The sequence below is a fragment of the Strix uralensis genome, chromosome 18, assembly GCF_047716275.1.
Source record: "Strix uralensis isolate ZFMK-TIS-50842 chromosome 18, bStrUra1, whole genome shotgun sequence".
NCBI classification, from domain to species: Eukaryota; Metazoa; Chordata; class Aves; order Strigiformes; family Strigidae; genus Strix; species Strix uralensis.
In genome coordinates, this window is record NC_133989.1 from 2,871,619 (window position 1) to 2,897,828 (window position 26,210).

Genomic DNA, 26,210 nt, shown 5'->3' on the forward strand with positions numbered 1-26,210 from the left:
AATTAAATTCCTGCTGATCTCCAACACCGCTCTGCCTCACAGCCTTTATAGTGTTTAGATGGCTTCATAAATGGTAGCAGATCTCCCGAGGGAAATGGCTGGTGAGTTAATGGCACGTCTTTAATATACTTCACTCAACAGGGAAATTTGTGCTACTGGTGGGAGAAGGTCTGTCCCGTCCCCGTCCCGTGCCCCCGCCCCCAGTGCTGAAGCTGTCTGCCACACCAGGATGCTCTTTGTGGGGAGCAGCAGGGATGTTTGCCCGTGATCATCAGTACGAGGTGGGCTAAGATGGGACAGCAAGTCCTCCAACAGGCGAGGGAAAGGCGGGACTGCCACAAGTGTGGAGCCTCAGCCTGGGGTAGGGCGGTGCCTTACAGAGCATCTGGCTGACAAAAATGTCCAGCACTTGTTGAAGAAACTCATTATATTTTATGTCTGTTGCAAATACAGTCACGTCCCTTTCGTTGGAGTGCCCCCCCTCTCTGTTATAAAGCTGGAGAGCCAAAGCTGAGCTGTGAAACTGAGGGAGGAGAAAAACGCTGAGGGGGAGCACTGTGGGCACAACAGATTAATTCAATTATGTTTGGGAAACTTCGGTTTGAGTGTTGATGTAGCTTACAAATAGAACAAGTTTGTCATTCTTGTCAGAGTGCTTTTTTGCCTGGATCACAAAGGCACCTGCTTATTAATTTAGCCTGATTGCTAATCTCAGCAATCAGCAATCACAGCAGCATGCAGTACTTAGATGCTATCAGGAGACACAAGCAGGAGCGCAGGGAGCAGAGCAGCTGCACAGACACCTCTCTGCATCCCTGCGGTCTGAGCCCCGAGCCGAGATGGGATCCAGGAGAACCGAACTGGCCAGAGGCTGGGTGGGGTGTACAGAGCACAACCTGACCAGGCACGTAACTGACCCCGATTTGGGAGAAGTTTAGGCAATACAGGGCAATAATTTTACTGAAACGTTCCTCCTAGGAAGCAGTCTTTTTTCTAGGAGCTGTATTCTGAGCATCATTTAGAAACTCAGTGCTGGGAAACCTCTTCTCTCCTCTGAAACGTTATGTGCAAGAGCCAGCTAATTAATTGTACTGCTGAGCACCCTGTTTAGAGGGTTGTGGAGCAGGAGAGGGGCTGCCACGCTTGGGCTGCACCTGGGCATATGCCATTTGGTGGGGACCATGGACTACGGAGTCTTGCTAGAAAAAGTACTGCCAGCTACTGCCTTACACCCCAGTGCCTTCTCTCTCCCTTCATATATTCCTGCTGTTTTGCCCACTAAATGGCACAACCCAACACTTGGAGTAAAAAGGTTTGAGAGGTTTGTGTGCATGAATGCTTGTGCACAGCCCACGTCTTCAGCCGAGCGAGGCTGGTGGCCATACGTGATGTTCTAGGGAACCTCAGTCCTTCTGAAGCTGGAGCCTCAACTCCAGACACAAACAAACAGGCTTCAGTGTCAGTCTCATCCCTTCTGTTTAGCAAGGATTGTGCCTTTCCTGGAATGCTAAGCAGCATTTGGGCGTGTGGGACTGAATAATGACTTATCTTTGCAGCTAGGATGTTTCTGAAAGGCATCGGCAGCAAAAAGCGTAGGGATCAAGGTCAAAGCAGTGGCACTCCTGAGAGCATCATTCCCAACACGCAAAATGATGCTGGGAGGGGAGAATCCAGACCACAAAGGTGCCAGGCCAGCAGGAAGGAGGAGGTGAGGGCTCAGTGCTGGGCTGTGTAACGGCAGGATGCTCCGGGCTTCAGCAGGGAAGTTGTGCTGAACCACACCGAGGGGTTACGTCTGCCCAGGCTCTGCACTGGATGGTACTGGGGGGGCAGAAGTCCTGATGCTCAGCTGTGGCACCTGCAAGCTGTGTTTGCTGGAGCGTAACGCCCCAGGAGCGGCCAGTCGCAGGGCAGTGACCTGGTGTGGGGCTCACACCAGCGATGGGGACTTCTCCAGCTGCCTTGTGGGGCCCTTTGGCAGGGCCTGGTCTTCAGGCCATCACAGAGACCAGAGTTTGCTTCTGGAACATAAATGATTTAAGGACATAAGCTCTGCTGTTGGAGGCCTCTCTAATGTCTGTGTGAATAGAAGGGGTTTCAGCAGCTTCTGGGGAGAAAACAGACCAAACGGAGCAGAGAATGGGGCTTATTGTATCCGGTGGCCAGAGTGGCCAAAGATGTCTGAGAGACAAAGTGACAGAGACCTCCTGTGCAATTAGTCTCTTGACCTCTGTGGTTCGGTGAGGGATGCCGGGAAAGGCGCTGTGGATCACAAGGCCCCAAGGAAGGTTTCCTTGACAACACTTACTGAAGAAAAATGAGATTTCATGAATGCAGCGGGTATTAGCACGTGAGATGCTGACTTTAGAAGAGACAAGGACGCGGCAAGTAGCAGAACGACCCCCTCGGATAGGGGGATGTGAAGTAGTGGCTCAGTGAACTGCTTTTTTCAGATAAACTTAATTAAACAGCTATTACAACCATTAATATTTATTTCGAAATGCAGCCACTGTGGTAAAAGCAGACTTATTGTTTAATAATTTTTCTACCCACAAAATCTTCTCCACCTTGAATAAGCACTGGCACGGAAGAGAATTTTCTGCTCACTGCTGATAGTTTCACCACACTGCAGCGGGGGTTTAGGATTCTTTAGATCCAGCATTGTTTCACCATTTACAAACGCAAAGCAATTGTATAGAAAGACTATGTATAATAATATATCATAATAATACTAATAATACCAATACAATAATAATAATAATAATAATAATAAACAGAGCAGACAGGTGTTGCAGTATTGCCAAACTTAAACTGTATGGAAGAACCAAAAATAAGGATGTTTGTATTCAAAACCTGAATAGATACATTTTTAAAATGATGTATTTGAGACTTTTTAATTTCTTCCTGCTGTTTCAGCTGGCTGGACTTAAATTTTCATCCTTGATGTCTCATAGGGATAGCAGCACTGTGACTCTGTCCTGAACTCAAGCTGTCAACCACTGCATGGCCAAAATACCTCAGCAAATCAATGCAAGTTTTTCCTCAAGAAAGACCCATGACCTTTCTCAGTGAAAGTCTTGGCTGCTCCGATGGTGTTTGCACAGTAAACAAAGAGCATCTTCTTAAAAAGCAAAGCCAGTTGGCAGGAAATCAAACGCTGGATCAACGCGTCGGGAATCAGCCAGGCAGCCCTGAACATCACAGGAGCGCGGTGGTGACCGAGGGCTGTAGCTGAGGCTCTTTCTCAGTTCAGGCTAGAGAAAAAGTAAATATAGGGGTTTAAGTTGAAAATTTTGTCTGTGTTGAAGCTGTAGATACGCACACAGGGGTCCAAGGCGGCTGTGTACACCGCTGACCAAGGGCAGTGCAGGAGTTGGAGCAGTCTGTGAGGCTATGTGTCCTTAGAGCAGTGAGAGACAAAGAGTAGCAAGAGAGTTTTCAAGTTTTTATAGGCCAAGTGGAGAATTGTCTAGGTTTCTGGGTAAAACATTTTTTCTTTTTTTCGAGAGTATCACCCTTAAGTCCTGGCTGGCCCATAGCAGTAGGATCAGCCTTTCCCATTTGCTCCATTTATTGCATGCTTGTAAATTCATTTCTAACATTTAATTTAAAAAAGAAATCTCTTATTAAAGCTGAGCTTGGGAAGTGTAAAAGCAGGTTTGCTTGCAGGAACAGATACATAAAGACGTGTGCGTGTGTATAGGCAGGGCATCCTCTGCGTACCTGTCGTTGGGCTTTCTGAGCATCTTTCCTGCATCTCTATGAGTTATGCCAATACCTTGATAGTGATATTTGTTATTTTGTGTCCCAATTGATTTCAGAAATGCAGTGAAAGACACAGATCCAAACCAAGTAAGATTAAAGGCTTTAAAAGCTTAACAAACTAAGAAGAACAAATCTAGCTGGTAACATGGCTGTGATAGTAGGCTGTAAAGGACAGAGAGTTAAAGAATTACAGGTGACTGACTTGTTCATCAGCATCCCTTCTTCCTTAGCAGTATGGCGGCACAAGGGGAACAGGTTGAACTCTCCAGCTTATCAGCACGACAGGAACAACAGAAGACAAAGATGAGGGGATAGAATTTGAGGGACCAGAATTTAAACAAGCACCCCCCAGCCCATGCTGAATCAGCTCAGAGTGTCTTGCTGGCTTCGACATCTGCCAGTGCCACTGTCCTGCCAGAGCCATTGCAAACACAACCGGAATGGTTTGAACCCCCCAACAAGAAAGTATTCCACAATTTGAGATGTTTTCTAAGACTATTTTCCTATTCTGCAATGGGCTCCATCAGACAACGCTCTCCTCCAGCTCAGGTGCAGTTTCCCTCTCTGGTGAAGTTTTAATGGTGTGAAGACCTTGAGCGTGTCCCGTCGTGCTGGCTTACAAAGCCTGTCTTTGCTCACTGTGTGTGTGCTACGTGATAGGGCTCTGTAAACTGCAGAACATCTTCTCTGCCTTTCTTATCTTTCCCGGCTGTATAAATGAACGATAGCCCAACAGAGAGCTTTGGCTTGTTTTGTTTGCCTGGCTAACAATTGCTTCACATGGTTATTTGCTATTCCAGTTTCACTCAGATCAGCAGAAATACGGTTCATTTCAGGAGAGAAAAGTCTGCCACAACTATTCTGATTTTAGTACTGCAACAAATCATTTAATTTAATGAATGAAAAGTAAAAATGTTCTGTGGGCTAAAGAAGCAAAAGGAGCAGAAGGAATCCTGTTTTTAATAAGAATAGTCATAAAGAAGAAAAATTTGTCCTCCCTGATGGAAAGGTCCTGTCAGCTTTGAATGGGTTGAAACCTGTGCCACAATCTGTGAAATTTCTCTTTACAACCAATATCTCTAGAATATAATAGGCTTTCTCAACAGAATAGTGTGAATCATCATAAAGAACGCTACAGCAAGGATATTACTCTGCAGACACTTGGCAGCAGCAGAGAAGGATGGCATTTCCCTGCTCACCAAGAGGGATCCAAGAGAGGTTCAGTACGAGGGTGCAGATATATCATACCCATAGGCAGGGGCAAACCCCGGCCCTGCCATTTCTGAGCCACACTGAAGGAACCAGGGCTGAAGGGTACCATGACATTCTTCACATCCCAACCCCCAAACCAAGGCCAGCTTAGCACAAACATCAGCCCTATTTACCTGCAAATCTCAGCAGCATTTAATGGGTAAGCTTTGCACACAGACCTGTAGTGTAATGAGTGAAATGGTTGTTTATCTATTTGTTTTTAGCAAATATTTCCTTAATTATGCTAAGTTCCTGAGGGAACAGGGCTAAGCCCAGGGTAACTTCAGGCTGCATTTCTGGATCGCAGCACAGACTCACTACCTGTGTGTCAGTAACACAGTGTTAGAGTTTCATCAGTAGCGTTTGCGCTTGTCATCAACACACATCTTACAGAAAATGGCTTTTATTTTTATAAATGAGGAAGCAGCTTGCCTGAGCTCACACATCACACAAAGGCGTACCGACCCAGCTCCCGCTCGCCTTAGCTGAACCGGCAGACAGGCCCAGCAGATCTCTGTACCAGCTGAGTCACGCCTGCAGCTTCCAGGGACACAAAACCATCAAAAAATGCAGAGAAAGTGGCAAAGGAACATAAATCAGGACAGAAACAACCTGGAGACAAGGGCAATTGCAGTAAGGAAGAGGGAAGTATGACATGAAACTAACTGCTGGGATCATGGGGAAAAATCCAGTGTGGCTGGGGACCGGAGAGCTCGCTAGGAGCTGTGCCCCAATCTGAAGTCAGTGTAGATTGGCAGGTCCATTGCCAGGACGGTTGGTACCTCCCACTTCACAGGCCAATGTCTTCCCCAATCCAAACAAGCCAGGAAACATCACAAAGCTGTGGAAGGACAAGCTTTCCCCTTTTTATACAGCCCTCACGGCAAACGTTAATTTGGGAGAAGAAAACACTTTTCCAGACATGGATGCCCTGATTCTAGAGTGGGAAAACTCATGGCAGAAGGCATGGTAGGAAGGATTTGTCTTTATCCCCCTTTTCAGGGCCTGAGGGCATGAGGTGAAGCTGAGCAGGGCGTTATCTCTGCGGAACACACCCCCATTGTGTCCCCTTGGCTAATTGATGCACCGCGGGCGCTGGCTCTTGTGGCACATACTCCTGCGTTAATATAATGCACAAAGCCAATTAAATGCCTGATTGGATGAAGTGGTCACAGTCAAGTGACCCATTGTCAGCCAGTCAGGATTCAAAATTTCCAAATATCGTTAAGGTATGTGCGTTAATCCCCTCCTAAAAGATTAAGCATTTAACCTATTACTGCTGTTTCTGATGAGATACAGAAAATCTGCTGTGCTCGGGGGGGAGGGCAGGCTGAACCGTGAAACGAGCAGCGCTCGCCCTGCTCCAGCCCCAGCGCCCCACGCGTGACCGTGCAGCACATCTCACATCATCTTCCAGGGGGTTCAAATGGGTCAGAACAGGGCAGGGTGTGTTGCTTCAAAGGGAAGACTAATTATTTTGCAGAAGAGACAGATTTGGAGGCTGCCTCCCATTCCCTTCCCACTCTCTGCCCGCCTTTGCCAGTGAAGAGAGATGTCAGAGAGAAAAAGCTGCTACCACCATCCTGATTGATCTCACTTAACCAGGGCTGATATAGATTTCTTTGAAATACAGACTTTTGTTGAACTTCCAGGGTAGCGTTGAGAATTGCAATACCTTCCTAGCCCAAGAGAGGTATGAAGGTAATTTCCCCACTGATCCAGGAAGAAGGAGGAATGATGGTCATTTAATAGATGTGGCTTCCCTCATTTTGTGGCTTGACTGGGACCTGCGACCACTTACATCCTGAAATGCTTTAAACCATTACAGAAGCTCCAGTGCTTGGTCCCCAGCTGCCATTTAAAAGCCAAGCCAGGAAAAGATGTCACATAGCTGATTACACACAGTGGACAAGGATCACCCGTGGTTAATGTCTAATCAGTAGTTAAATTAATATTGACTATCGATGGCAAATTGTAACGATTTATTTAGGTGAAGATAAATATGAAATGTCATCATGCAATCCCAACGTACTACTATAATACTTAAACACACTTTGAATTCTTGCCCTGATAGGGAAATCTCCTGCTGTGCCTTAGCATGTAAAGCTGCTGGGCAATGGGGGGAGGTTGGTTGTTCTGTGTTAGCGAAGACAAGCAGAGAGAAGGTCTTGGGCACTGGGAAAAAAACTGCAGGAACCGTTTTTCACCCTCCACTCACTGTTTTTCCTACAGACATAGTATTTAAAGGCTGTGGGGATGTAAAGGCTGGCATGCAATTGCATGTTTACTGTGCTCTTTCAGCTGCACGCCTAACAGCAGTTCGGATCCAGGTGACCAGTTGTTGCCTGATACACAGATGATAGCTACAGATGAAAAGCACATCTTTATGCAAATATGATTTGAAAATCAGGCCCAGCACTTCAACAGTAATGGGGTTTTATTTCTAGAACATAATACTAGCCTTGAACCATGTTATTAGTGCTGGAGAGGAACACAGCCTGTCCTGGAAAACTGATGCGTTTGCAGAATTTCTTTGCTGGGTGGCAGCATTTTCTGTGGGGCGAAGGTGGAGGAGAGAGTTTTCTCCTCTCTCTTACTTTGATGGATGTGTGCTGGAGAGCAGAAACACGAGAAGTGTCAGGAATGATGGAGTGATGCTGAAGGCTCTGACAAATGAGCTCTTGAAAGTCCTGCTGCAGCCATTTAAGATGTTACTGTCCCGCTGCTCACCTCTGCCCTCTGCCAGGGCCACCTCCGCCTCACAAAGTGCACAGGAGAGAGCACGTGTCCCCACACGGGCACTGGAGCTCACTGCTCTGCGGTAGCTCAGCCATCGGAGGAGATGGGATGGGTACAACGTGGAAGCAGGGGCATGTAGACACATGTGCTGTCCTACTGACCTGGTAGTAAATTGCTTTGGGACTGGAGCAACATCTTCAGCCGCTGCAGTGATTTGCTGAGGGAGCGTGTCAAAACCTTGAGAACAAACATCACGAGTCCAGAAGCTGTAACTCTCCTTTTCCTTCTCCCTTCCAGCTTGCTGCATTAGAGAGGCAAGTGTTTGATTTCCTGGGATACCAGTGGGCCCCTATCCTAGCCAACTTCCTCCACATCATCATCGTTATCCTCGGCCTGTTTGGCACTATTCAGTACAGACCTCGCTACATAGTGGTGGTAAGTAATATCCGTTTTGTTCAGAGCCATTCAGAGCCTTTCACAGCCTCTGCTCTCGTGGGATATGGCAAGTGATGAGGAACTGAGTGAAGCCCTTGGGAAATCAGGCACGAGTGTTGTGAACAGTTTTAGCAGGAGGTGTCTGGCTCTGCTTAGGAACACATTGTTCAGCGTGCTGCAACTTTACTGTACTTACGCCAGACTTGGAAGATTTCCGATAATTATTACTGGTACCAAAGTAACACCGAGACACTGCACAACAGAGAGGGAGAGCTAAATGCTGGACAAATGCATGGCAGAAGCTCTTCTACTCCCTCCAAACTCCTGCCCCTGTGTCTCTAATCAGGTGAGGGACCATCTGCACATGGGAAACAAACAGAAGAAAATGACTCCAGTGCCGACTCAGGGCATTTAACTGCCCCCAGCTGCATCACATATATCTAAGCTAATTCCAGTGACTTCCTAATGTTTATTGCATCTTTCTCTCCCTGCCCCCATCCCCTTCTAGTATGCCATCTGGACTGCAGTTTGGGTCACCTGGAACATCTTCATCATCTGCTTTTACTTAGAAGTGGGAGGGCTCTCAAAGGTGAGTAGGAGCTTTATGGGTGAGTGCCCAGGCTTGGTATCAAAGGGGAGGGAGCTCAGCTGTGAGATAAGGGAGGGAGTGGTTAAGGTGAGTGGTAGGGTGCTGCTTGGGAGCAGATCCTGCCTGTGGCAAGAGCTAGGGGGTGGAGGAGTACTGCTTGTTGTAGGGTAAAAATGGGGAGCTAATATTGATTTCTGGAGCCCTTTGCTGGTCAGTCTGGCTGCGTTGACCTGGACCAAGGACCTTGCTGTAATTCTATACCTGACCAGCTCTTGATATTTTTTTGCCTCCTGGTCCTGCTGAAGACCTGGTGCACTTCAGCAGCAGGGACAGGTACCTGGTTGTTGCTGCACCAATATTTCCCATTGCACCTTTTGGGAGAGGCTCTTGTCTCTGATGAGCAGAGAACCAGAGGGATGCTGGGGAGGCTGGCACATCTCTGAATGTGGCCTCAGAAGCGATATGGCTTCCCTGTCTTAATTTTTCCTTCTTAAATACAGTGGTAGTTATTCATGGCTATTGGCCAGGGGTGTTGTGAGTTAATATGTGAAGCTCTTTGAAGACTAGATAAGCTAAGTATTGCTGTCTGCTTAATGAGGGGTGAGTCAGAAATAATAAAAATGGGAGACAGGCCCTAAATTAAGCCTGGGCTGTAAGCAATGAATTACTAAGTGCTGCTGTAGCTTAGCAGACTTGGAGCAATTATAGGATACAGGTTCATTTCTGAGCACTCTACGTCTGGCTTAAATTCCCAGGTCATACATCTAAGTTGCAGTCATAATTGGAACTGCACTATGTTTTTTTTTAACAGGCCTACAGCAAGTCATGAGTGACAGCATAAATCCTTTGCAGATAAGAAAATGTAACTTCCTAATTCCTCTATTAATCTCAATTTCCCCTCTCAATTATCCACAGAAACTTTGAGAGAGTTCTTGCCCAAAACAGTGATTACTCATAGTCTGAAAGCTCAGCCTGAGATGATCTCGGTGTTGGCTGTGACCAACTAAAAAGGAATTTTAAGTAACTATTTAAATGCTCCCCTCTACTGAGGAAATACTGGCTTGATAAACTGCTCTGGGAGCTTCTCTGACAGCCAATGTTTACTTCCAGCCAGCTGATTACTTGTGTTTACTAATCCCAACCTGCCCTACAACACATTGGGTTGCTGTTCTGCAATTCAAACAGCACAGCAAACTCCACTTTCTCAGCTACAGAGGAGCTTCATCTCATAACCTTGCTCTGTGCTGTGGCTCATTTTAGCAAAGCCAGCACACAGAGAACCTTAATTTAGCCTACAGGATGATTCTTGTGACTGGGGACTTTTTTTTTTTAATAGAATTGAGCTGCAGTATAAGTTGCTATCGACTCAGCGGACTTCTCTCTAGAGCTGCAGTGAGAAATTCATGCTGTTCATTTGGCAGTAACTGGCAAAAGCAAGAATATTTGTGCTTATTTGGTGGTAAAATCCTTTACAGCCTTGCCTCTGTTCTTAAGGAGTTATTTTCATTTAAAAAGACTGTCTTGTAGGAAAAACTCATGATGCTGCTTTCTTTCCTCCTCCTCCCCTTTAACTGAAGTTATTTGGGTCTTTGTAATAGCAAAACAAAACCCTCACTTCCATGTGAAAACAGAAGATATGCTTGAAACAGGAAATCAGGTTTCTGTAGGACAGTGTGGTGCTTTGCAGGCTGGGCTCAAGTAGTGTTGCTGTCCTGCTGCATCTCTAGAAACCTGACCCAAAGCCAGCTGACATCTGCAGAGTCTTACTGATCTCTTAGGAGATAGTCTTGGGAGTAAGTAGTCTTGGGATCAGACCCCAGAAGAACACTTGGGCTTGGATGAGCAAGTGTTGAACAGGCTCTTGGAGGGGGCGAGGGCAGGGCAGTATCAGCCGGGGGTTTACGGCAGCAGTGCTGCAGAGGAACGGGTCCTCGGGAGGAAGCTGTGCTTTAGTTCGTAACAAGAAGTCAAAGTTTGTAATTAGCCTGGCAGTAAGCAGATAGATTGCAAATATTAGAAGAAGAGCTTTGGTGGAGCGAGGCTGATGGGGCTGGTCAGGTAAACACTAACTCATTGACTGCTAGACTAAGCATGAATACGCTGGGGAGTGTTTTGGACAGGGCTGTGCTCCTGGGCAAGTCCCTTAAGGGGCTGATAGCTCTGAGGAAGGTCTTCAGGTGCTGTTTCCTCGTGATTCCTGGTGAGGCTGGGGGAGTGGGAGAGTAGTGTTCCTGCTAGTGCCGTGCTTGTCCCTCTGTTCCTGACAAGGGCAGCCTGCCAGGGAGATCTCTGTCAGCAGCTAGCTGATTTATAATGACAAAATGCAGAAAGGGCAATGAGCTAGAAAGAATGGAGTTTGTTAACTTGGCGGCTGGTAATGACAGCCCAGTGCAACTGAGACAGGTGATAACTCAGGTGGGGTGAGAAAGGATTCAAGTGTTTCTGCTGTAACAAGTTTAGAGAGCCTGGAGAATTTAAAAAATGAGGAAACAGTTATGTGCACTTATTGCAAATAATTCTCTGTGCTTTGGTGCCTAGGTCTGATTTGCCAGTGGTGAGGGAGTACAGGGTGTGAGCAGGGGAGTGCTGTGTAGGGCTGAGGTGACCACGGACACTTGTTCTTGTGCCCCCTCTTGCTGTGGGTGCCTGGCTGACCTAGAGAACAGAAACCAGGGGCACCACGGCTGTGGAATCTGTGAGGAAAGGTCCAACGCCAGCCCATAGTGAATTGGCAAAGGGGTAAGAGACTATCTCTTAGTTATAAACTCTGTCATCAGTAGAATATGGGCTGGTAGGTGCATGGTTGTTGAACTGCAGTTTGGGGGCTGGCTGTTTGCTTTCCTTTACCAAGCCAAATCGCTTCTCCACTGACTCTTTCCTCTGTTGGGTTGTCTGCCCACCACTTCTCACCCTCTCTTTCCTCCTGTCTTTCACATAATTTCCTAAAGTGCTCCTTTATCCTCCAGGTTCCTCCAGCAGTGCTCACTCTCTCCTGGCCATGGGAACCCTGAGAATGGCTTTTCTGGCCAACCCTGCTCATGGTAGCTATAACTGTTTACTAACGATCTACCTCCTAACCTCTAGTTATAACTACCCTCAGTTATTGAAAAGGAAAATGCTCTTTCCTGCTCTGTGAAACTATTCTCTACTACTTGGAAGAACTAAACTGGCCTGATTTCTATTTTTCTGTGCTGTCACTTTTGTCTTGCAGTGTCTTCTTAGTAGGAATAAGAGTGTGAAATATGGCACAGCAGAACTTCATTAGGTGGCCAGACAGAAATGGATCAGCATAAGTGTCTAAGAAAGCACTTTCCTCATTGCTGCAAGGGCCTCCCTAAGCACGCAGCCTATGCCAGCTTTCCTCTAAGTGCTTTGCCAATGAGCAGGCAAGCGATACAGCAATCTGGATTTGAAGGGATGCTTCTCAGCGTTGGCAGTGAGACGGTGATGTGCCTCCGAGCGGCTTTTGGCAGCATTGCCTTGCTGACTTGCTCTGCTCCTACTTCTGAGCACACTTGCAGCATCTGGGGGAAGTGCAGCCTCTCCAAAAGTGCTGTACCACTGCTCTGTGGTGGGGCTCAGCCAAATTTCCAGATTGCTGTTCTTCCTCCTCTGGTCTGTTCCTGCTCCATCTCCTTCTTTTCTCTTTATCTATCTGGCCATTTGGTTAGGTGAATTTTGGGAGTTATCCTTGAAGTTTCAAGGCTGTGCTTGAAATAACACGTTAAGCTTCCCCCTGTCTACTTGAGTGTGAAACACAGTCCCTCCTGCAACCCCACGGTCTGAGTTAATTATTAAAATCCTGCTGTTAAGACATGTGAGCATCTGTCTGTCCAGCTGCCATACTGATTGACTCTTCATTATGTACTTGAGAAACATTCAGAGAGGTTTGAGGAATTGGTGTTGTGTATTTCAATGTATTCCTTTGTCTTTTCCCTCTGGAATTATTTATCTTGGAATGGTGAATTTTTTTTTTTACTCTTCCTTTATATTCTCTCTTGTCTACTCAGTGCTTTGATCTGAATCCAGAGCTGTGGTGGTGGTCTGAATCTCTCTTGAAATGGAAGCAGCCGTTATTAGTCAAATGGAGGGTTATTTGTATTCCAGAGAATCTGGACGGCATCTTGGGATGACTTTGTACCTGGAGAATATACTGTGAGGAGGATGGATAAATGCATGTGTAATTACAACTGTCCCTCAACTCCATCTAAATTTAGAAACTGGAAGCCTGGGATTTGGCCTTTAAATGCTGTGGCATTGTCAACAAGCCTGCTGGGAGACAATGAGAGTGCTTCTCTGTTTTCTCAGGGTGATACAGCTATTCAGCACACAGGACTGAAAGATAAACATTATATTTCCTATTTTAATAAGAAATGTTTCCAACTGAAAAGGTTTAAAATGATTCTGCTGTCAGGCTCTGGGGGCTCCCATACAGGGTTCAATTTGTTTCCAGAGCCATTATAGTGCTGGCTTGCCTGATAATTAAGGAAATTTGGGGGGGAGGCAGTTCAGAAGGCTGTTAACAAGAAGAAATAAACCCATCTCTGATAGTGTCCCCTAGAAAATAATTTCAGAACAGCTTTCAGAAAACTATTTTAGAAAAGGAACACAGCTGGCTCTGTGGGTGTCAGAAGTAGGTGTGAGTTTCCCCGTGGGACACAGTGGGGTGAGGCTGGGAGCAGAAAATAGATTGTAAAATGTAGGTACTATGGTTTTAGTGCTGTTGTCTTCCTTCTCACGCTGATGGCAAATGGATGGCAACCAGGTGCTACAGCAGTTCAGAGTGATATGTGATTTTTGGCTGGCCTTCAACATGCTCCCGAGAAGGAGCTTGTATCACTCTTTGCTCATATTTCTCTTCAGGCTGAAGGTTAAAGAGGAAGCAATAGCCCTTCAAATAGCAGCCTGTCAAGAAACAAGGGGGAGTGCAGTTACACACAGATCACTCTCCCAACAGCAGGGCCTGATCACTTCTGGGACTGATTAACATCTTCCAACCGGCATACCACTTCTGGGAGTATTTCAGTCTGTTTAGACTTCAAATGCATTGCAGAAAGGTTTTGAGAAACAGCTGTTCCCTAAACTTTCTTGCAACTGGTTCTTTTTCCCTGACTTCAGTGTGCTGTTCCTATTCCGTAGTTTCACTTCTCTTCAACCATCTTCTTCCAAATGAAGCTGGCAAACCGCAGGAGACATCCTGGGATTGTTTTCCCAGTCTCCCAGCAAGCACTGAGCAACTGGAGGTCAATTAAGTGATTTCCTTGAATGCTCTTTTATTGTGCCTCATCAGCACAGGTATCCTCCGAGGACATCCAGCCAGGGACACGAGCAAAGGGACGGCGTTGCTCTGCATGTTGAGACCCTTTCGTTCTTCTGCCCTCGTGCCCTGCAGTGCTCCAGACAGATGCTTGTTCAGAAAGGTGTCTGTGAACGCGAGGGCATCCACAATCCCAGTGTGCAGTCAGTATTCATTTTACATCTGTGAGATGGATGGCTCATGTGTGTCAGTCGTGGTGCTTTTAGAATCCAAATGCGCTCGGTTTTTCCAATCTGTTCTTAACTCAAGTATAATTTTTTTTTTTATTTTTGCATGGAGCTGGAGTGTGATTGTAGGCAGGAAACAGTGAGTGCTGCTTAGGACCTACTGTTCCTCCACCTGCCCACCTCCAGCCCAGCACCTGTTCTGCTTTTTCAGGCTTAATTCACAAGCAAGTTCAGCTTCTGCAGCAAAGCTAAGGCAGAGCCAATTCTATAAGGACTGACAAAAGGGAGGTTCAAGAAGCGAAGCAGCCTGTTTCTTACTTTGCCAAATACACATAGATGCCTCTGTAAGGAGTGGAGAAGGCACTGAAGGGGCTCTTTGCACCAGCGAGGCAGAAGGTTTGGGAAGGCACCATCTGTGAGCTGGCAGAAGGAAGCCCTGGGGACCGAGGTTAAGAGTAGATCCTGTGGTGCCCTGTGGAACAGCTTTGTTTCTGTGCTGATGGGGGAAGCCCCAGGCAAAGAAACAGGAATTGAGTCGTTTTTTGAGAAAGATGATTCTTTCCTTCCCTAATCCAAGTGGCGAGTGGCTTGTGAGAGGGAGAAGAGCACAGCAGCTTGGAGGGCTGGCTGTCTCCAGGAGCAAAAGCGTTTGCTGGGGAATAGCTGTGCGTCTCAGAACATGCAAACTTTGGGGAGAAAGAACAAGCTTTGCAGAAAAGATGCAATTTGGTGGATATGCGAGAGATCTGTGGGCCACTGAAGAGCAATGCCCAGCAGAGGGAGTAAGCCAAAGACTCGCCTGCCAAAACTGTGAGGAGCTGGAAGAGAAAACTGCCTCTATAAATGTAGATAGCCCAGCACCTTGAACTGTGTGCATTCTTCTGTAGCTGCCAATCTAATAATTATTCCCCATAGCCTTTAAAACGCAGACAGCTCCCTCGAAACTCCCAACTGTTAATAGTTTTCCCTATTGTATTTGCTATTCGGGCTGCTTTTGCACTGGTGCCATACTTCATCTCTGTGCCCTCCTCCATCTACTGTAAAACACATCCCATCTGTTGTGGTGATTATGTCAGGAGTTTGGCAGCTGTCTTCTCCCTTAATTGTCCACATTTCTTAACATGTGCTTCCTGCAGCATATTTTAATAACAGCTCTGCAAACTGTTTTTGAGTATCTGTGGTGGAGTGGAGGGTACCTGCACAAAGTCTATAGTGGGGCCTTGGTTTCTATTCACAGGTTTTTCTGGCTGGCATTCACATTTTCTGCTCTTGTAACTCAAGTTTGCCCCAGGATACAAACATGGACACAGAAAAGCGTATCTGCAGAACTACCTGGCTCGGCTTCCTGTACTGGCAGCAGAGACAAGTCCTTTCTCCAGGGGGTAATTCAGAGCAGGAGCCTGGATTAGTCGCTCTGAATCTGTTTTTCCCTCTTGACTTTACAGGGAGCTGAGGCAAAGGAGCTGTTACATTTGGTTTCCCATGTTAGGAAGTGTGAATGCCCCAAGCTCTGACTGTTGCTGTTCTGGGAGCTGCCTCTTTCCTGCAGGGACTGTGTAGGACCCTGGCATGAGCAGTGTGAAGTAGTATATAGAGTGGTGCTAAAACTTTTAGTAATGGTTCAGTTGGGCCTGTATATCCAGTACCTATTTCTCTCCTGTAGAGACACATAGATTCTCTGCCTGATCCATTTGATAATCTATCTTCCAGAATAAAACTTCCAACCCCTTGCCCTGTTTTGTGGTCAAAAGGGGTTGTTGGTTCCACATCAAAGTGACCCAAGAGAGCTGCTGGGACACCCAGCACTTAGCACTCATCCGTGAAGTGATGCAGCTGATCTATTCAGCCAATTCTGAGTTCGTCTTCTACCATCTGCAGGGAGGGCTTTGCTGCGTCCTGTAAGCTCAAAATCCCAAAGCTCTCCTGGGTACTCCAGCGAGTACCACTCTCTCCTCAAGTGTGAGGAAAAGTGTCATTATTTTTAAATAAGCACTTGGTTGCATACCAAACTCCTGCACTACTTGTGTGGCGTTTCAGTATGTAACCCCCACAATGGCATGGTTTAAATTATTGAACTAGCAAAGAGGAGAAGAGCAAAACAAAAAGCCTCTCTTGGGGTAGAGATGATAAGGAATACTGAGGAAGTGTTTGCAAGAAGTTGCAATCATCATGGTGAGGTCAGCTCAGCTGGGGAATCTGACCTGAGGCTGACAGTGTGTCAGGTCAACGGCAGACACAGAAGCACCATATGTGAAGAGTGTGGAAGGCAATCAAGACAGAAATGGTAAGGGAACTTGTTAGATGTGTTAAAAGCTAGGGACAGAGGAAGATCTGTTGGGTTCTGAAACTCACTTTAGGTTTATGAAGTTCGTATTTCTCCGTTATCTGTGTTGACTCCCATGCTGGGAAGAGCATACCCATAACACATGATTCTAACAGGATGCTTAGTGCTGCCCTGTTTCCCTTTTTTCTTCTAGATTTGCAAGGTTAATCTCTCAAACCCAAAACTTGAGGATTTTTTTTTTTTTTCTTCTGGGTGCAGGAACCACTAACGAAGTGTTCTTGGGTCTGCAGCCTAGAAACTGTCTTTCTGATGGAGAAGTTGCTCGGTCCTGCTCCTGAAGTGTGCTACATGATGGTGAAATTGTTGGAGTGCTGCAGGCCTGCCTCCGAAACAGTTCCCACCACAGGAGCCTGCCTGTGAAATACTTAAAAGGAACATAAAGCCAATGTATTTTGATCTGTGCTATCACTTCTTGAGGGTGGGGGTCTTAGAAACCTTAGGTTTTTCATTGATTTTAATATGACCTCCATCTGACAGCATATCAGACACTTATAATAAATGGAGATCTCTTGGCAACTTTTCTCTTTAGGATAGCGAACTCCTGACATTCAACATCTCCCGGCACCAGTCATGGTGGAGTGAAAACGGTCCCGGCTGTGTAAGGAAGGAGGCTTCAATGTCTGGCATCAAAGGGCTGGACAGCCATTCCTACATCTCTGTGATAGGCTGTGCCCTGGAGTATCGGTACATCGAGGTCATGCACAGCTCCTTCCAGATCCTGATCGCGGTGAGTACGTTGCCGAGAGCGCTGCAGGGTAGCAATTGTTGAGGAGATGCTGTTTGGTTTTATTTTTTTCCAGGCACATAGGCTGGCCCATATTTCCCACCCCATTTTGTATCATCTAACTGCAAAAGCCTCTGTAAATTTTTTTATCTTTGTTTGCTCTCCTGTTCTCTTTTATAAACAATATTGCTTGAAAAAATTGGAAATAGATAGCAGCAACCTAACACCTGAAGTAATGCATCAAATGCATTCATTCCATATCCCTGTTGGGGTATGGAAATTCATGTTTTGACAAGGACAGAGACCCTTCTGAAGAAGGATTTCTCTTATTCCTCATGACTTAGTGATGGGTGGCAGAGCATACATGTGCACAGTAGTTGTGAAGAAATAAAAGGGAGAAGATCCTTATCTCCAGAAAATGAAAGAAACTTTAAGGAAGCAGAAAGCAGCATATTTTCTTTCTGCTGACACCCAAGATATATCCACTAAATGTTTTCATCAACTCTTTCCTCATTGGAGTCTTCCACAAGCTTTTTTAAAGTACTCTGCAGTAATTCAGTGTCCTTAATGTTCACTGTTAATTAATTGTTTCTCACTTGTCTGTGAAATTAACTGAAACAAAACATCCATTGTCTCCCTTCCTTCGTCGGTACTCTTGCATTTTGTAGCTGCATTAGAGCTAGCAGCCCACATCTTTCTAATCTGCTTTGGTCCATTACTTTGTGGTTAATGGCTTTAAGTACATACGGATGTGGACTGGTGAAACGTTCACATTTCAGCTTTGGCTTAAAAAAAAAAAAAGGGTAACTTGCCCTGATTAAATGTTAAAGGATAACAAATAGAGAAATTCCAAGCTTTTGGAGTGCCAAGTACTTCTCTGCACGTTTTTGGTACAACTTTCCACTGTCTTGATCCTGCATTTCCTATTAGCTGGGATGATCTGTGTGACCCAGAGAACTGCAGGGAGGGGGGGAAGACTCGGCCCCCTTTCTTGCTATGTCACAAAAAAGAGGCAGACAGAGAAGCTCATGTTTCCTGAGTTGGATGGACTCCCTGGCGTGTGTGCTGGCTGTTAATATTTGGTTAGTTCTCCTTCAGGGAAAATGATCTGCATTAAATTGTCTGAGAGTTGCTTCGACGCATGTGTATGAGAAAGGCAAACCTATGTTTTCAGAAGAATAGAGCCTGTTGTCTTATAAAGGGCCATTAGCTGGGGCCGTGCCAGCGCTGCCCGGTCTCCCCAACTTGGAGGTCCCCCCTACAATCTGTCCCCTCCAGTCCAGACTCTTTTCCAGCCTCATTTTACCCCATTTAACCCACTTCCCCCCCACCCAGGCTCCTCCTGCTCCCCCAGATGTTTCCTCACTGTGATGCCCATCAGCACCTCTCCACACCCTTGTGCCCAACGGGGCCTGAGCACCTCAAAATGGTTGAGGGGGGGATGACACATCCAATGAGCTGGGGCAGGACCTGGGTTGAAGACACCAGGAGAGCTCGGAGCAACTTCTGCCCCAAGCCCAAAGATTTGCCGTTACTGAAGGAATCAGGAGAAGCCACTTGTTGGCTTATTGGTTGGGCCACCTCATCTAGACTGGGCTTTTGCCACGAAAGGTTGGACCAGATGATCCTTGAGGTCCCTTCCAACCTGGGATTCTATGGTTTAGCTGGAACAGGACTGATGCTGCTCAGTGGTTGCTGTTCATGAATTTGGTGAAACAACTGACAGACTTTGAAGTCAGAGCAGAAGTATGTCACTGTTAGCATCCTTCCCAAACGCCTGAGCTGGCACCAGCCCTGTGCCCCAGGCTAGAGGTTCAGCCCACAAATGTCCTGAGTTTGTTTGGAATAAACCTTTGTTTTATGGCAGCTTACTAACTTAGGCACATGGCCCTGAGCTAAGTGATCACACAGATATATAGGAGCTTTCTCTTTGGAGTGTTTTCTCTGTTGCTTCTTCCCCAAAGGCACATGACAATATTCTCTGTGCATCTGCAAAACACCACAAAGGGCCAGATGGGGAGACAGACGAGGGAGCTATAAGATAAAATAGGATTTAGGTAAATATTTTCTTTCTCCTTCTCCCTGAGATTTAAGTTGCAGTGGATTTTTGAATCTTAAACTCTGGAAATGAGGCTAAAATACTTGTGTATGCAAGAAAGCTGTATGGGCTGAGCTATGCAGAGTGAAGTAAATTTCTACTTGTCCTGTAATAAAGGTAGAGCATTGAAGCCCCAGGCCTGTAACTCCTGCCAGCTCTGAAATGCTCATATAATTTTTCATTTAGTGGGACAAATAGAGCTTTTCCTCTCTAGTTTGCTGAGGTAAGGCAGAAAGCAAGCCTTTTCACTTTCGCACTCAGACCTTGCCTGAAAACAGTCAGCCAGTTCTATCCCTTTTTAGTCTCTGAGGGTCAAACACTTTAAGCCCTGCCAGTATCTTTTTCTGTTCTCTTTATCTCATTTTAAGGCAGATTTTATTACAGGTTGCTGTCCTTCCCAGAGCGCCTGGCTGGTACTGTGCTGCAGACAGGCAGGGACACCAGATCGATAGTACAGAAAACACGACTAGGAACTTGAAGGCTCAGGGGATGCAGCAAGGGACATGACCTAGTTCCCTCCTTGTCCGTCACACATCTGAGACTGGAATAGCCAGCTCCCTGTTAAGAAGGACAAGGGACAGTCAAAACTCTGCTTTCGGTAGTTTTTTGCTTTGCCTAGTGGTTTTCAGAAGTTGTGGGGAGGGGGGTTGTGTTTTGGATTTTTTTAATTCCAATTGTGGTAGTGTGAAATCCATGTTCTTTAACTATGCAGTACCCAGCTGTGGACATTTTGGTTGTTTTCTGGCAATACCAACTCCTTGAGACTATTGAGGAACTGTAGTGCACCATATTGTGTACTTGGGGTGAGGCCCACTGAATTCGATCTTGCACGCCAAAGGGGGAAAAGCAAACCTGAACCCATATGGTGAGCACAGTGTTGGCTGTCATCTTAAATCCTGCTGACTATATTATCCTGCTCCTGGGCATACATTTGAAGATACATAAGGTCTCAGTCTGCTTTTGCTCAGAGCTTGTCTGTGCTCCTTGAAGGCGCAACTCCTTTAATCTGGAATGCGATTAAACTTGGGCATGTCAGTCACTGTGCATGATACAAGTAGCTGTAGGGCCCAGTAGGAAAATCTTTCTTAATACTTTAGCACAGAACACGTTGGAGGAAAAAGCTTATTGTAACACCATCTTAAAGCCTATACTGGTATAGAAATGTTACTGTAAAACTAATCCTACCAGCCCATTTAGGAAATGGAACAGCAACAATTTTGTCAAGAAAATAAATCTGCTTTGTTTTTATCTCAGCAAGGATTCATCTTGCATCTCCCCAACTCGCCAGCCAGCAGGGAGAGAAGGGATTTTTAGTTCTGAAATACCTGGCATAGCTCTGGGCTGTCCATATGGTAGTTCTGGGTGTGGAGAGGGTTAGGCTTTTCCTGAGGCTCCAGTGAAGGGGATGGAAGTTGGAAATGTCTTCCCAACCGAGAGAATTCATTGCCTGCCTGTCTGCTGTTTTCACTCAGACTGACAGGTTGGAAGGTTCCCAGGAAGGCGGCAAAGTAAGCCTTGACAGCAGATGTTATGTGAGAAGCAACGCACAAGAGATGCTTTGCTGTTGGCAGAAGCTAGATTTTCAGTGGTCATAATTGCATCCAAAGAGTAAAGAAGGTCAAGGAATCAAAGGATTTTGATTGTCTCTTCTGGCTATCTGGTCACAATAACTCTTTCCTAAGCTGGCTTTTTGCTTTCTTGTAGCAGAGATCTCTTCATTTGCCCCCTCTCGCACTGATGACAGCATACACGCTTCATTAGCTTTGATGAGAAGTGAAACCTAGAATACATCTGCCCTAAAGGAGACTCTGCACATATTCTCTGTGGTGGAAAAACCAATGGCAAATTTTTCCATAGAGAGAAAAGTTGAAGAGCCCAGAATCCTCACTAGGACAGATGTAGACTACAGCTAAGATCTTACACAAGCAACAGTAACACCTCCTAAAATTTGCCTTCCCATCCTTCATGTATTTTGCACACTCGCAGCCAGCTGGTCCCTTTCTGAGATCTTGCTGTAATTCAGTCCTTCTGGCTCCAGCACTTTAGTTCAATGGTGCTGTTTTATGAACACTTTTCAACTCACTATTAAAAAGTTAACTTCAGATGACTGAGGGGGCAGAGGGATGTACAGGCTTATGTTTTCCTCATTCCCTTTGGGCACACTTGTCTCTTCCTGTCTTTCCTGCTCTGTTCATTTGCCTGCAGAATGCTTGGGACATCCCAGCTCCATTCTTTTTTGTTTGGCAGTGTGTGTGTTCCCAGGCTGTCTGACAGGCGGACTGAACGCACCTGCCTACCACATGTGTTCCTAATAAAAAGCTTAATCGGATACTTCTGCAGCCTGGAGGAAGCTGGTACTGAACATGCAGAACAAGTAGAGAAACAGCAGCAGAGGATAAAGCCCAAGAACATTCTTTGGGGAATTAGAGCAATAGCTTAGTGTCATTTTACATCACTGACATTTTCCCTCCTCTTCCACCTCCCCTACCTAATTTGCAAAGATCTAAGAATTATTGCTATTTCCCAGGGAGAGTAGAGCTTAAAACTCTCTTTTTATTGAAATCAGCAACGAAGATGGCACTTTGAGCAACAATGAAATTACTTCCAAATTCTTGGCCTCTGTGAAGCTTTCTGTTCTATGTTAATTGCTGTTAAACTTGGTGATATTTGGGCTTGACACATCTTCATCAAGGCCACAGTCAGAAAGGAACTGTTGGTGTCCCTTGGAGTCTGCTCATCCCACATTCTAGCAGACTCTTCCAGTGAAAAGGGCTGGACAGTAGGAGTGGCATTTCTCCTCTGTAGCTACATTTCATTCATAGTTCATGCAGAAGGTGAGACATGGGGAGTCCCAGGGGTTCATTTATCCCTGAGGTGATACGTTTAATTATAGTTTAGGTCAGCCCATGTAAAAATGCAATTCATGTTTATGTTGTACATCTCTTCCCTCCTTGCCACTGAAATTCTCCTGTTCTGGCCAGGTCACAAGACTAGCAAAACTTCTTTGAATAAAAAGTGCCATTAAATAAACCGTTTTTTATTGATGAAACTCATGTAAAGAAGGAATGGATTATAAAGTCCATAAAAAGTAAATTTTAAACACTAAGCAGGTAATTTTGAAACAAAGCTAGGAGATAGAAGAAATAAAAAAGAAAACCCTCCATTCCAATGGAGCTGGAATTAGAGATTTAGGGAAGTTCACTTAATTCACTAGCTTTTGGTTCATTTTGTTTTTCTGAATGCAAAAGGTCACCTTAGCCATAAAAGGAAAAACGTATGGGGTGAGAGGAATGTTGGCTGAGAGTTATGAGGCATTAATTTCTGTGCAAAACAAACTTCCCCAATCAATCTTACTGCTTGCGTGGTGCTTCTGAACCGTGAACAATTTGCAGAGGTTTAACAGGTTCCCTGTACCAGTACAGCTGATAATCGTTCATGCGCTCTGCCCATAAACTGGGTGGATATGTAATTTTCATTGCTAATACTATCAGGAGTTCCCTGACACAGATACACATAAGGTTTGTGTGTAAATGTTATAGAGTATAATAACAGTGAATGGATTTAGGGCTGCCACTTTGTATGACTGTTAACCCAAAGTTCCTACCCTGAGGCATGATGGAAAATCTGGGGAAAGAAAACCTTCCCAGAGTTCCCCTAGAATCAGGGCACACATTCAAGAGGCATTTTTCCTGCTTGGATGTTTGTATGTATGTAAATTAAACGATTTGACCTTCTATCCTTTAAAATGTAAAAGGCTGGATCTTCAAATCATAAAAATTCCAGAGCAAGTACAAAGAATGCGTGTGACCACACTCCTAATTTGATCCTAGGGCGAGCACAAACGCGTGTGTGTTGGAGACCAGAGTGTGCAGACGGGTGGTTAGACATTCCCTTGAATGCTGGGACGGCTTTGAGCTGAAGCACTGTTTTCCTAAGAGCAGCTCTAAGTGTTGAGGTCGTTAGCTACCACAGCCCAGCTGATGAGCGCTAATTGCTGATTAGGCAGCCAAGCCTACTCCTGACGCGAGGCAACGGGAGCAGCCTCGGGGGCTGGGTCAGCACCATGGCCAGTTCCTGGGCCCTCCTGCCCGGCCACCAGACCAGCCCCAGAATACCACAAACTTCAGAAAAAAAATTAAAATTCCCCGGGTTTTATGTTAGTACTGTACAAGCAATAGAAGAGAAAAAAAAAAAAAAAACCACTCTGATTATTCTGAATTTTTTTTGTTTGGTTGGTTTGGTTTTTTTGTCTGCCTTTAAAAAGCAATGGTCCCACTCAGAGGTAATTGGTAAAATGAGATTGGTCACTGCATGTGGCCTCGTGGTTAGTATCACACCTGGAAGGATTTTTTTATCTTTTTTTCTGCATGAAGTCTGCTGTTGCTCATAGAAACTTAGTGTGAAGCAGCCCTTATTTCAAAAATGCACAGTAGGGGAATGAGTGAGTCCATGGAGACACCTCTCCTTCACTGCGGTGCTGGGACGTGCCAGCCAGGCTCACCCCAGAGGAACGGAGAGAGCTGGCTTGTCTTTCAGATGATTATAGAAAATTGTAAAGCAAATACAAGGTTTAGTGATGCTACAAACCCATTCCATTTCCTTCCAACAAGGTATGTTTTGTCAGGGAGAGCTGGAGAACTCACAAGTGCCTTATAACTCCCCAGTAGAAATCTCATTATCGTGCTTTTTTTTTTTTTTTTTTTTTTTTTGGTGTGATGTATTTTTCTGTCATATTAAAAATGAATGGACTCTACTTTTCAAGGCCTACCATGCATCATTCTGTCTTCCCTTAGAGTGAGTCACTGCATGTTACATTCTAACTCTCATTCAAAAGAATTGAGTTCACAGTGGAAAACAATTACGTCTCACAATAACTTTACTAATACAGTTACTGTCAACCAAGATCTCGCTAAGTGGGGTGTTATGTAAAGATGTAAAATGAAGGATGGGAGAGAATATTTGATTAAGAGGAAGAAGGCAAAGCAAAATAAAACCCTGCTGGATCTAGAATGTTTAACTGTCTTAGTACCAGAAGTTTGTTTCTCTATTCAGGCTGAGTAATAACTTGCTACTGAAGCTGAATGAGGCAGTTTTGATGCTTTAGAGCTTCTACAAACTACCAACTAAGAACAGACCCACCAGGCTACTTTAAATTGCTTTTTTAATGTTCAGTCTAGTTTTCTGCTCTAAAGACTGCTCTAAGCAAAGGGTTGCCATGAGGGCCACACCATGCCAGGATGGCTGTTATTTGAGAGGCACCCTGTTGTTTTACTGCTCCTTCCCTGCTTCTATCTGGTTCCCAGGAGGTGGCAATTTACTGCTAACCTATGCAATTTGTGAATTAAGACCACTGCTATCATTTTGTCTGCTTCTCACTGTGCTCTGGCCCGTTTACTTTGCAGACCCGATGCTTAATTAGTCCATGCAGGAGTCTTTATTCTCAGAAGACAGAAGACACCTTAGAAATTGTAGAGCTAGAATAAGACTGGGATTTCTTTCCAATGAATTTTTGATCTCCAAGCTCAAGTTAGCAAAGATTTCAGTGTCTGAACATTGCTGCCAGTACAACACCATTTCTATGGTTAACTAAGTTTCTATCTCATCTGCATAAAAACTACTCACATTTTGTTGCTAGCTCTTGCACCAAAGTAATTTCTCTTCCCTTGCATACCCCTTATGACAGGAATACAGAGCAGATGAGTTCTTGTCCCTGGACCTCTGTTAATAAAATCTACCCCTGTACATCTGCGTGTCTGTCCAGTATGTAGTTATCTGTCTAAAAGGTTACATGAGGCACTCTCCTGCATGCCCATCACTTCCTACAGAGAGTAAACTTAGCACGGTAGTTTCAGTGTCAACAAAGCCAGCCCGTGTTCTCGCCAATCATTCTAGCAACAGCAGGCTGCTGCTCTGAAGGTGAGGATGGCTCTTGCAACTTTTTAGTTTTGAGCTTTGAGAATGCTCCCAGCAGTGTCTTCCCTTAAGCCTACACCTGCAGCCCCTACCTTACAACAAGTACGACTTGGCTCTGCCGTTACAGTAATGCTGCCAAGCTGAGAGTAAATACCGGCTGTTGAAGTTGTGCCAAGTGGGTTTTGACCAACCTCACAAGACTGATGCTAAAATGATTTATTCTCTCTATTTTCCAGCTGGTGGGCTTTGTCTACGCCTGTTACGTTGTTAGTGTTTTTACAGAAGAAGAAGACAGCTGTAAGTATTTATCAACAGATCCCTTAGCAAAGGTTTTATTAAATTTTGCTTTCTCTCTTAGATGTTTGTCTATCAGGACTGAGTTGCCATCAGACTTCTTTCCATCTCTCTATGTGATATGGCACTACCTACTTTTCAAGGATCAGCTATTTTTACTGCGAGGTTTTTTTCCCCATGTCACCATGTGTTAGATGCTGTAATTCTGCTACACTTTCAGCACAAAAAAAGCTTAGTCTTGGCTTCTCGCTCAGACTAAGCTTTAGAGAAATGGGGCAGCTTGTTTTGCTCTCAAGCTTATATAGCTTAAGAATAATGCTACTGAAGTATTACCACTGTAATTAAGAGTACCTACAACACGGAATACAGCCCAGTTCTCAAGTAAGCCACCTGCTGAGTATCATATGCCAGAAGCTGAGGATGAAGCAGAGCATGAGATTTCTTGCCAAGGACCGACCTGACCACTTAATTTAAAAGCAGAGGAAGTACTGTATTTGAATTACAATGAGGAGGAAGGAGCTGACTCCCTCATGTTGGGTATACAAATCTCTTAAGTGTTATGCGTTCACTATGA

General features: G+C 45.3%; 1 protein-coding gene across 4 annotated transcripts in view; it reads left to right on the forward strand.

Annotated features, from left to right (window-relative positions):
* Nucleotides 1-26,210, forward strand: part of NKAIN4 (sodium/potassium transporting ATPase interacting 4) — a 54,118-nt gene that overhangs the window by 17,695 nt on the left and 10,213 nt on the right. For 3 of the 4 annotated variants that reach the window (XM_074888674.1, XM_074888676.1, XM_074888673.1), the window contains exons 2-5: nt 8,053-8,190; nt 8,699-8,779; nt 17,137-17,334; nt 25,579-25,639. In XM_074888674.1, coding sequence (XP_074744775.1) covers nt 8,053-8,190; nt 8,699-8,779; nt 17,137-17,334; nt 25,579-25,639 — 478 coding nt within the window. Of the gene's footprint in view, nt 1-4,205; nt 4,315-8,052; nt 8,191-8,698; nt 8,780-17,136; nt 17,335-25,578; nt 25,640-26,210 lie in introns of those variants that run through there. The other variant, XM_074888675.1, reaches the window with a different exon arrangement.